The sequence below is a fragment of the Besnoitia besnoiti genome, chromosome I, assembly GCF_002563875.1.
Source record: "Besnoitia besnoiti strain Bb-Ger1 chromosome I, whole genome shotgun sequence".
Taxonomy (NCBI): Eukaryota; Apicomplexa; class Conoidasida; order Eucoccidiorida; family Sarcocystidae; genus Besnoitia; species Besnoitia besnoiti.
Window position 1 is genome coordinate 1,391,502 of NC_042356.1, and position 11,831 is coordinate 1,403,332.

Here is an 11,831-nt window from a genome sequence, read left to right on the forward strand (position 1 = left end):
TAACCTCAACTTGTGCTGTATGAAGAGGGGAAACGAACGCGAGGCACAGAGCAGGGCTAGGGGAGGCAGAGCCAGAGAGAAGCATACTGAAGCGAGTGAAGAGAAGGCGGCAAAGTGAGACAGGCAGACTGCAAAACGACGCTCGTTTGGTTTCTCGCCGGGCCCCTCGAGACGGAATAAGCCGCGAAAAGAGGCCTCTGGTGTCGCCTAGGAGCGAATCGGGTTGACAGCATACAGAAGGGCGGTAGCTGCTCGTGTGTTTGAAGCTACGTGCGTCAAACAGTGTGTCTAATGAACAGGAAGCTCGCTTTCTGTGTCGACCGAGTCGGGGGGCCTGACAAGCAGCAGGGTCTTGGTTGTGTGCAATGTAAAAGAGGAGCGTTGCTTCTTGTGTGTTTTACGAGTCTCGAGTTAAATTCAAGCGACGGACGCGTGTATCGCGTCCGCAATGAAGCAGAATTTCTTTCAACGGTGTCGCCTGTCTAGATGCAGGCTGTGCTGATGACATTTGTTTTCTAAACGGCTGTTTTAAGAAACAACGCGAAGGCTGCACAGCGGAGCCGAGCAGAGGAGATCGCGCGGGGCGCTTTCGTAGAGCGCCGCCCGACAGACAGACGGAGCCGAAGCTGCAGAAAACGCAACGCAGAAACGTTTGCAATCGTAGACGCTTGGCGAAGCTGCGCGTACGCCTTGCCAGACAGAGGCCGCATGCAGATACACAGATCGATACGGCTTTCAAATGCGCGGAAACTCACCCGCTAGGGGCAACTCCCCCCCCCCCCCCCCCCCACGCGGGGCGAAGCCATGGTTCGGCGCGGGAAGGCTCTATGTGGCATGTCAGTGAGCAGGCAGTTCCGTTAGGTGCAAATTCCGCTGAGGAGTCAATTTAGCGCTTGTGGCGAGGGGCGGCTTTATTAGAATGAATCCCAGAGCGGTGTCGCGGTGACACGCCCGCGACTGGACGCGACCTCTGCGCGAGGAAGCACATCCTGCCAACCTCTCTCGTCCCATTGTGCTGGAATGTGCTGCGCTTGCCGCAGCGGCTTCGGCCGGGATGCGCCTCGACTGCCACCCAGTACGCGCAGAAAGTGCGTGTAGGGGTCGTGCAAGCCGGGAGCTTCTCTGCTCGGGGCAGCTGCGTGTTGGGTCGGTTCGCTGTCGTCGGTTGCGAATGTCTCGCGCACCATTTGGAGTCACATCTCTGCTTCAAGCAGCCGCAGTCCCTTGTCCGCATTTGCGCCTTCAGGGGAGGGTTCTACCTGCGGTCACTGCTGAGTCAACAAGGGACTTGCATTGAGACACCGCGTGCGTTGCTTCGGTTCGCCGAGCAGCGCCTGAGAGGACCCCCCGTCTCTTCCCCCCTCCCCCGCCCGTGCGGTAAACAGCGTTGACCTCTCTCCGAGACGCGCAGTGCTGTCTCTCACCAAGCACGTGAATTCGCTGCGGGGTGGGCACGCAGAGAGAACCTCGCGCGAAGTCAGCAAGTGTGACTGCGCAGGCGGTCTCTGCGTCACAGGGTGTGTAGGGAGTTTCCAGATGTCGGTCGCGCAAAATCCGAGAAGGGGGGGGGATGTGGGGGATGTCTGCAACGCGTCGCAAGAAGACTCCGCTCCTCATTGAGGCTCCTGAGGCTGTTTCCAGATGTACGAAACTGTGTAGACAGTGCGCTGCTCCCCACGGCCAAGGAGGAAAACCGTCTGTGGAGAGGCGTGTTCGCCTGTCACTGTGAGGTGTTGCAAGTGCACGCACACCGATCAGTCTGCAGCGCGTCATGGGGGGGTGAGGCCGCGTGTCCAGGGCTGTGTTGCTGGCTTTGCGCGGAAATCGCCGAATGTGTGGTGTTATGGACCGAGGAATCCGTGATATCGGGGCGCTGACGCTGAAACCACCGCGCCCCCTTGAACAGCTGCGAAGGGCGCGTCGGCAGACTGAGAAATACAGGCGAAATGAACAGATGGGTTCGCTCGTCGGGTTCCCGCGCCCCAACAACCACCTCGCGTGGCCACTTGCCCGATGACATTCCCTTCCACGAGGTGATTGAGTTCCCGTGTCGGCGTGGGATGGACCCGGACGAGCCAAAGAATCGTTGCGCGTGCTGCTGATGAAGGTAGGAAAATGGCTGCCTTCATCGCTTCCACGTGCTTTTTCGCATCTTCCGTCCTTCTTCTGCCTGTGGCAGAGCAGCCCTGCATCATCGTCGGGGATGCGGAGGAACGTCCGGCGAGGGTGACTCCATTGCGAGAACCCGTTGAGATTCCGCCTCTCCTGGCCAGTCCGCTTCCAGTGATACTTCGGCGTCTTTTTCCGTGCGCTTTGCGCCGCCGTCAACGCACCAACCTGGCTTGCGCGCACTTTGCCAATACACCGGTCCGTCCTCGTGATGTGACCCCACAAAGCTGTTTCGACGCTCGCCACCCGACCGCCGCTCACGAGGAAGGCATCTCGTCACGTAGACTGTCCTCAAGGCATCCGGCCTCGACTCCACCCCCACCTCGTTCTCCCGCGCCGCCACCTGTCCCTCCCGCTGCTCCTTCCGTGTCTTCTGCGGCTTCGCCGCCACGTCGATCTCCTCCCGGCCTCTCTTCTGAGTCGTCGCCTCCGCGAAAGCGGAGTCGTAAATGCCTTCCGCACCGAGCCGGGGGAGAAGAGCCCGCTTTTTCTGCCTCCCAGCCGTTGGCGGCCAGCGTCGTGACACCTCAAGAGGGGCGCCTCCCATCGGGTGCCCCTGCGGTTTCCAGCGGACTCTCACTCCAGCAATTTGGCGCTCCAGGGCCTCCGTGGAGGCCTGCCTTCGGGCTAAGCTGGATATCGCAGAGGCGGTCTAGGCAGCACACTCTCTTGCGGCAACCGCTTCCGGAGGACTCTACCGACATGCTAACGCGAGTGCGGCCGTAAGTGCCCCCCGTCATGATCTTTGCGCCTCTGTAGGGAGTGTCGCGCATACGCTTCGTAGGTCAAGTCTGCTGCTACTCAACATCTGCGCGAACGACCACCACTGGCTATCACTTGTGTGTCTTTGCAGACTTTATACTGTGTGGAACTTTTCGGCGCGAGGCTCACAGTGTCTGCTGCAGGCGGCTTGCGCACGCATCTCTTTGCAGCTGTCTCCTAACACTCTATTTCGTCCCCTTTCCGAACAGGGGTCCATCTTCTCATCTCCTCGCAACGGGTTGATAAGCCAGTACGGCAAGTGTTGTTTTTTGCTATGGAGTGTAGCGCGCAGCGGGTCTGGCAAACACTTCTGTGCGAGACGCAGAGGCATCCGACGACACAAGCCGTGGTTCTCATTAAAAAAAGCATGTCTGTATCTCCGCTACTTGCATGTGTCACCCTGTTCATCCCGACTCCCGTTGCGTATACCCAACTGCGCATCCCTCGTTTAAGAATCCATAGCCGTTTCTGCCAGGCGTCGTCGTTTCGAGCGAAGCAGAGTCGCGACGAAAGGCTTCCCATGCGGCCTGCTGTCGTGGTTCTCAGGCATTCTGTCTTCTGGCAGCCTCCGGTGTTTCCTCCTCTCCCAGCCCCCGAGTTTCCGCGTCCCGGGTCGCCCCTTGCACCTTCCTCGCAGCGACCTGCCCTTTCTCTGCCCGCGCATGCGCTGTATTCCTCTTTGTCACCGTCGCCGCCGTCTGATGACGCGGATGACACAGGGCGCCCCCCAGAGAGCGCCCTCGCCACCCCGTCAACTTCATTCGGTTCCCCCGGTGCTGCTCCAGGTTGGCGTGGGCCTGCGTATCCGCGGTCCCTGTTAGCGCCTCGAGATGCGACGTCGTCTCGATCGCCAACTACTTCCCCGCATCGCCCCTTCACTCTCCCGGTGGAGGGGAGTCAGGGAACTTTGTCACACGGAGCACTGGAGGGCTCCGCGGCTGCGGTGGACGACGGTGGAAGACGGAGAGCTGTCGCCGGGGAGGGCACGACGTCACAGTCTTCGCTCGCGTCTCGTCAGCGTGGACGAACAGTCGACGATGGCGAGCGCCCCTCCACTAGCGCGCGAACTGGACGCAAACAAGAGGCTGTCTACCATTCGCCTACAGCACAGGAGGGAGACGGGCGAGAGCGCGCGCGAGCTCATCAGCCGCGTTTGCGCCGACTAGAAATGCACGTCCCGTGGGTGGCGCACCGGGTTGTTCCCTGGTACGTGTGGTTCTATCCGTGGCGTGCCGAGCCCAGGACTGAGCACTGGGAACGATGCAAGCCTTCACAAGCTTGCTGGTTTCTCCAGTACTCTTGTGGCGGTCGGAAAGTGGCCAGATGGATGACAAAAGAGGAAGTCGGTTTTTATTGGAATGTGCAGGCGCTGCGAGCTCAAAACCGTTCGGCAGCCAAAGAGAAAGCGACCCGCAGATGGAGACGGGAATATGAAGCTGCGAGACGCGGTCTAACCACACCGCCGTTTCGTCAGTGGAGGGATACCGACTACTCTCCGAAGGTGCGGAGCCTCGCGAAAGAGTCTGCGATGCGCGTTCGTTACTTGCAGAAGCAGGGGCTTACCTTCCCTGTGCCGGCTCCCGTTGTCAACAGGTTGCTTGAGTGGGAGCCTAGTGACTCCTCAGATGATGAATTTGAGCCACCGGGGACTTCCGAATGGAAGAAGTACAAGAAGAAATAAACTTCACAGGGTTTTCTCCTCGTACACACATTTGCCTTCTTCATGGGATAGAAGGTCAAAGTCGCAGATACGAGCTTTCAGATGCAACCATCTAACGCGGCCGCCCGTTCGTGGCTTTCGTCTGCTCAACAACTCACGAGACAGGAGGCACGACGGGAGCGAGCGCGCCCTTGTGTTATGGCCTATTTGAGAGCCGGAAACGTCATATAGAGATCAGGAACAACGCGTCTGCCACGCTCCTGTCTACGGGAGTGTGCAAGTCCTGCATAGGCGGATCAAAGAAACAAAATAGATGGGGGGCATTATCCCCACGGCAAGGCCCGCAATTTTTATGTTACGCTGTCCAACCACACGAGGATGCTTCGTTGACTTACTTCATGGATGTGTATCGCGGATCGGGACACATTTCAAAGACCTGGGCTGAGGCTGAAGTTATCGAAGCCGTTGCGAGCGAAGCTTGTGTGGTTTCCACCGCATATTTTTAGTGTCGCTGTCCCGGTTTTCACGTGTAACTTGTGTCGAGAGCCAGGCTGCAATGTGTGCTGCCTTTGTGTCGCCACACGAGCGGAGCGAGCTCAGCTGTCTAGTCGAAAAAGTACATGACGCGTGTACGGGCTGCTTCGTCTGCGGGCGTGCACTGCTTTGCAGCTGACCGTGCTGCGCGGATGACAGAACTACCTGCCCAGATCCCTCTCCTCGCGCAGGGTGACACAACCCATATCCCTCTCCTCGCGCAGGGTGACACAACCCATATTCCTCTCCTCGCGCAGGGTAACACCTCACTCACGATGACGTAGCGAGACGCGCGAGAGGCGCAGGGAGATGCTGCACAGGCGGCGCCGCACGCTGTATAGACACCCGAACTGCCGGTCATATTCGAAGCGTGCGGGGCGATGAACGTCGATACGGAGAGTTTCCCTCTTGAAAGAGGTCACACATCTATCACAGCACAATCAGCGTGTCTGTGCTTGAGCGACCATTGGTCATATACGAGAATCGTTCGAAAGACTGTTGATGAGAGAGCGCATCCTAGGGCAAGGCGGTATGCCTCAGAGAGGCTGCGCAAGCGAAGCGCAGCCAGATAAAAAGCGAAACGAAAATCGTAGAGTAGACCTCCAAAACACAAGGACGAAAGAGGATGGACAAGGCACGGGCCATACACGACGAAAGCAAGAACGGCACCGCCATCGAGCCGCTGCGCAAAATGCGCTGGTTGGCATGCAGCGAACACGGGAGCACCACGCACATGCAGCACGATTTCCTTCTCAAATCCTTGCTCTCTGCCAAGCTCTTTTCTCGCGAACCGCAAAAAAGAATTGCCTTTCTTTATCGCAGAGGCATCTTCACGAGTCCCAGCATTTCGTCCGCTCCTAGAGCTGCGGGCGTCTATCGTCCGCTTCACTTTTGTTTCGAGGAGCCCCCGTGGTGTCGCCACTGTCTGTGCTGTTCTATAATAGCTTTCCTCGATTTCGCGGCTCCCCGTCGTCCTATTTCTCGCTGCTGCTCAAATTCTTCTGTACATAGCGCTGCGAAGCGTCCCTCTGCCTGGTCGTTTCTCCTGCGCCGTGCTGTTCGTTTGTGCCGCACCCTGGTTCCCCCTCTTTCCACCCTCAGTCTCGTCAGCGCCTAGTTTCCCCCTGTCCTTTTCGGCGTCTGCTGCCCTGTGTGCATTCTCCGCTTCTTCCGTCTCTCTTCTGCATCCGCGCGTCCACAGGGAGCCTTTCCACTCTCCGCTCTCTCCATTCTTCCCCGTATTCTTTCCTTGGCGGCACCCGCTCTCTTCCGCGGTGGCAAACCGTCCTCCACAGGGCGCTGTGATGCGGCCTGCTCGCCGGCCTCTTACCCCACGGCGTGGCCTTCTGTTCTGCAAAAAGAGTGACTTACAGTGAGGGCGCAGCACTGCCATCCTCGCGTGCCGCGCCGGGGGCGGCTCTGACCGTTTTCGTTCGAGGAAGGGTTCCGCCGAGTCTCCTGGGCACTGTCCAGACGCCCCGCATATATCTCCCCTGGGGCACCGGGAGGGGCGGAGGGAGGTCCGACTCGACGCTCGTTCTCTTTCGTCTGTCTCTCTTCGACGTCTCGGCCAGTGCCTGAGAGCGACGCAGCATGCTGGCCGCCGCAGGGCTCGAGCGCGGGCCTTCGCCCGCCGGGGCAGCCGGGTCCCAGGAGGCTTCGCGCGCTTTCTTGTCGCTCTCCTCTCCCCCAGCCTCCTCCTTCGCGCGTTTTTCAATTGATCCAGACACCCTCGCGGCGCTCAAAATGCTCCCCGCCGCACCGCCCTCGTCCTCCTCAGGCGCCAAACAGCCAGGCCAAGACGCCCGGGACGAAGCGGAACGCGCAGCACCCCCCGCCTCGTCATCCTCTTCGTCTTCCCCCTCGTCTCCGCGTCCCTCTGCTGCGTCTGCGTCGTCTGCGCGCGTCGCGAGCGAAAACACGCTCCACGGGGCGCCTCCGGTCGTTTCGGCGTATATGCGGGAGCTCCAACCAGCGCTTCTCCCGCGGCCGTTTTGCAAGCTCGTCGCGGAGGCTGTGGAACGCGAGGAGGCGAGCTATGGGCGGCGCGCGTCAGAGTCGGGAGGCGACGGCGTCTCGACGGAGGACTCCTCTTCCTCCTCTTCCTCTTCCTCCGCGTGCGCGTTGTCGTCGGACGGTGCTGCTGTCGCGTTTCGTCCCTCCTCCGCGTCGGCGATCTTTCACTTGCCCACGCAGACGGCGACAGTGTCCGCGGACCTGTTGCCTTCCTCGAGTCTGTTTCTGCTCGCTTTTTTGCAGCATCTGCGGCGGCAGCGGCGGGAGCACCAGCAGAAGCAGAAGCAGCTCTTTCTCGCATCGCTGATCCACGCCGACTGGTTCAACCCCTCACCGTACTCGACTTCCTTCGCGCCGCTGACCTCGGCGCTCCGCGCGCTCTACGAGGCCCGACCGCACCTGTGCTTCACCTGCACGCGGCGCTTCGCCACCTCCTCGCGGAAGACTGCCCATCTGCGCGCGCACATGGAGCTGCAGCAGATGTCGCAGGCGGAGGGGGTCGGTTTTCTCGGGAGGCGCAGGGGACACGGCCTCCGGCAGAAACTCGCCGCAGCCGCGGCGGCTTCGCGCCCGCTCTGGGGCGGCCTCGCAGCCTGGGCGCAGGTGGCCTCCGCGCCCGACGTCTTCCAACAGAAGATGCTCCTGCTGCAGACGCAACTCGCGCTCTCCGCCGGCACCGACGCACACGCGCAGACCTTCGCAGGCAAGGCTGCCAGCGAGATGAGCGTGCGCAGCATGCACGGCCTCCTCGCGGAGCGCCTCGAGGCACTGAGCGCGTTCGCCGCGGCGGAGGCCAAGCAGACGCGCGGCGACGCGACGGCTCAGCCGCGCGACGCCCCGCGAACTGTGCCCTCTTGGTTCCCCAAGCGGCTGCAGCGCTGGATTGCCGACGAGTGGGGCCTTGGATGCGCGCCCGCGGGCGGAGACGCGGAGCCTGCGGGGGTCGAGCCGCCCGGCGCGGCGGAAAGAGAGGCGGACGCCGCCGCGCAAAACGCGCACATGGAGTGGAACGCAGAGACGGGAGACGAAGCCGAGGACTTGGCGCACGAGGAGGAACTCGCAGCAGGCTGCGACAAGGCTGCTGCGGATGCTGGCGGCGCCGCGGGAGAAGAACGCGGGAGCGAAGAAGGCAGACGCGAAACGCGCGTCCCCTTCGTCACACGCACCGAAATGAGGGCCTGGGCGTGGGCCTTTCAAGAGGACCGCAACTCCGACGCAGACAAAACGTCGCTCGCACAAGAAGTCGCCGCCGTATCCGCACTGCAACCCGAAGAAGGTGTACGTACACTCGAGACCGCGGGCGGAGGGCGGGGGACCGTCTGCCGAGCGGCGGAAGAATCAGACGCCGCGCCCGTGTCGGGTTCTGCGGCGGCTGGCCCGCTCGCGCATGAAGCATCCGCCACATCAAGCGATTCGTTTGTCGCAGCGTCGTCGGCGTTTGGCGCGCCTCCGTCTTCCTGCGTTCTCTCACGCGGCGCAGGCACACCTGCGCGGCGCGCTGCGTTGCGGAGTGTTCTCCGCCAGCTCACGCGGGAAGTCTGGTTGTATCTCGAGTCGTTTCCCGTCGCGTCGTCCTGGGCGGCGCACGCCGAGAGCGGCGATGGCGACGCGGGTTTCCCCCGCTCTCTCGCTGCAGCGTCTTCGCCGCTTCCCGCGTTTTCGCGGCTGCCGCTCTCTGCCGCGGCGGCGGCAGCTGCGACGGCCGCTGCGGCTGAGGATCCGCCGCGGCTGTTCCTCGACGCCTCTTCGTCGCTCGCGCACTGCGCCTTTTGCGGAGAGCCCTTTGCGCTGCTCTTCAACGAACTCCAGCAGACGCTCGAGGCGCGGGGCGCGGTGGTCGTCGCTTGGGGCAGCACGCAGCTGCTCGAGCGCCTCGCTGGTCAGCTGACGGCCTGGCGAGAGACGCAGGCGGCGGCTGCGGGAGCGCGCCAGCGTGGAGGCGGGGCGGCGGAAGCTGGCAGCGGAGCGGAGGGAAGACGGACCGGGGGCGACGAGGCGCGGGGCGCCGTCGCAGCGAGGGCAGGCGTGAAGCGCGGAGCAGGCGGAATGCACGAGTCGTTCCTGCAGGCGGCGGAGGCCACGCGATCTGCGAGTGGGGGAGGCGGAAGCGCGCCTGCATTTTCGGGTGTACGTACCTCCGGGGAAGGCAACATCGCCGACGCACTTGGCTCACGCGGGCATGGAGAGGACGACAGCGCCGTTGTCTGCGGAGGTGCGCTCCCGGCAGACAGAAGCGCGTCGTCTTCTGTCGCACGCGCGCCTTTGTCGTGTCTGCCGTCGTCTCTCCTGCTTCCTCACTTGACGCGAAGCAGCGACGTCACGGACGCATTCGCGTTGCTCTCGTCTCCCGCGCCTTCGTCGGGGGCCTCTGCGCGGCAGCAGCTTTGCAGCCGCTGGGGGATGCAACCGTCTGTGTTGGAAGTCGCGGGCGCCGTGGAGGCTGCAGCCGCTTCGGAGAAGTCGTTTCTTTCGGCGGATCGCGAGAGCGCGAAGGCGGGGATGCATGCAGACTCCGGCAGAGGCGCGAAGGGAAAGGAGACCCCAAGGACGCTGGAGGAAGCCGTGGCGCTCCTCGAGGAGTCTCTCTCTTCAGGCAACTTCCTTGCGCACGGCCTCGACGCGTTCGCTCCAATTGCCGCGCAGCAGATACCTGAGGGAGGCGAGATCAGCGAGGCGGAAGAGCACGAAGACTGCACAGCAGCGAGCGCGGCGGCGCCGGAGTGCGCGGAAGCCACGCACCAAGCCAAGAGGAGAAAGCAAGGTGGAGAGCGGGCTCCCGCGCTCAGCGACCTGCTTCACTCGTGTGCCGCAAAGGCGTCCGCATTTTCTACGCAGAACGACGATCGAGAAGGTGGAGGCGAAGCGAGCGCTGTTGCAGAGCTGGCGCGTGCGGAGTCGAGGGCGGAAGCGCCATCGGTTGAAACAAGCTGCATGCGAACCTCGGCGGTCGTCGAGGAACTCTTCCCTCCAAACGTGGTGTACATGCACTGCACCTGCTTCACGCAGTTGCTCCGCGAGAGCGAGTACCTACTTCACTTTCTCCGCATTCTGCTCTTTGTCCGCCGCGCGCGCCTCCACCGCAGGGGAGCCTCCATGTCGTCGACGCACCCCGAAACTGCGACGTTCCCTTCTTCGGCAGATCTCGGATCTCAAGCCAGCGACCTCGACAGTGTCTGCGCGAGTGTGGAAGCGGCTCTAGGGCGTCTGCTATCTTCTCAGCGGCGCCTTTTCTCGTCTACTTCTTCAGAAGCGCGGCCAGATGCACACCTGGCGTCAGCAGCTGCGAGGGGTGGCAGCGACCGCGGGATCGCCGCGGCGGAGACAGGGGTATTTGCAGATGAAGGCGCGGCGCGCACGAAGGAGGGTCGTCTCTGGGGCTTGGGAGAAAAGAAGGCGGGCTTTCTCACACAGCCCAGCGCGCGGTGTGGCGGAGGAGTGCGAAGCGCACACACCGGGCGAAGGGTCGCGCGAAGACGGTTTCGCTGAACACGCAAGCAGGCCGAGGGACGACGGAAGGCGGCGGCAGAGTCCGGCGAAGACCTTCGGAGAGAAGGCAGAGCCGCCCCCTTCCGGCGCTCTGTCACATCGGAAGATAAAGCGCGCGAGTCCGTGGAGTTGTTTGCGTGCAAGTCAGAAAGTGAATTGCCTTTTGCTCGTGTGCTTTTCTCGGTGTCTCTACAGTCTAGTGTGACTTGCCTCGAAGCTGGGCCAAGGACCGACTTTCCGTGGCTCTCGGTTTTTCGATTTTCTTTTAAATCTTTTCGTCTTATTGGGCGAAGTCCCTGCGGGATACAAGAAGAGGTGCGACTCTGTCACGGGGCAAGCTGACCCAGGCTCGCGATCTGACTCGAAAGACCGTGAAACCTGAACAGAGGGAGCACCACCTCTGCAGCGCGACAGGTCACTCTAGGAAGCACGGACATGCTGAGACAGAGACACACTTCTTGGATGCTGAGGGGCTACGTGGCCGCATGCACACGCAAAGCAGCGGAAGATCCCATTAGTTGGATAAAAAACTTATTTTTATTGTAGGTGCAGAATTACTTTACCAGGGAGCTTTTACGCACTTTTTGAAGCAAGTTTTTCAAATTCTACTCAAAACGATTTGCACTTGCATTCACTTGCGCCTTCCGCGGCGGTCATCGATTCAGCGGCGATCGCGCCATGGCTTCACGCGACTTGGAGCGTAGTATTTTTCTTTTCAAAGTGAAAGCTATTTGCGGGAAGTAGCCCTTCGCATGGGAGCGGTGCCGCAGATAGAGACTCTGAGGGAACATCGCTTGCGGATTGCTACAGGATTAAAACTCGAACGACTCGTGTCCGGACTCTAGGTCATGCGTCTGCGAACGATTTCCACCTCGGCGTTAGACCGAGGTGGAAATCCACCGGTTTTGTTAGGATTGACAGCTCATGATTTTTCTTCAAACCGAGACGTCGTTTAGCTGATCCTGCTCTGCTGTGCGGCAATACTGACTACGTTAGAGGGCTCGCTGCTTTTCTCCCTCCTTTGCAGTTAGACATCTCAATTTGCCTCTTCTGTCGCATGCGAAAGCCTAAAACTACAGAGATGTAAAGTGAGAGCGAGGTGCGCCCACAATGATCCTGGAGGACTCTATAAGTGAAGTTCGTCACTTTGCAAACACGAGGCACGAACTTCCCGTTCTCAACGTGAGTGGCGATAAAAATCTAA

At 61.2% G+C, this 11,831-nt stretch overlaps 2 protein-coding genes across 2 annotated transcripts; both read left to right on the top strand.

The window, feature by feature from the left end:
* Positions 1-2,115: 2,115 nt before the first annotated feature.
* BESB_002070 (uncharacterized protein) lies at positions 2,116-4,612 on the top strand (the record flags this gene model as incomplete). Its single annotated transcript, XM_029358962.1, has 2 exons — positions 2,116-2,891; positions 3,478-4,612. The coding sequence occupies 2 exons, from the start codon at positions 2,116-2,118 to the stop codon at positions 4,610-4,612; spliced, it is 1,911 nt and encodes a 636-aa protein (XP_029221875.1).
* Positions 4,613-6,718: 2,106 nt separating this feature from the next.
* On the top strand, positions 6,719-10,627 carry BESB_002080 (uncharacterized protein; the record flags this gene model as incomplete). Its single annotated transcript, XM_029358963.1, has 1 exon — positions 6,719-10,627. One exon carries the CDS (start codon positions 6,719-6,721, stop codon positions 10,625-10,627), a length of 3,909 nt encoding a protein of 1,302 aa, XP_029221876.1.
* Positions 10,628-11,831: the final 1,204 nt, after the last annotated feature.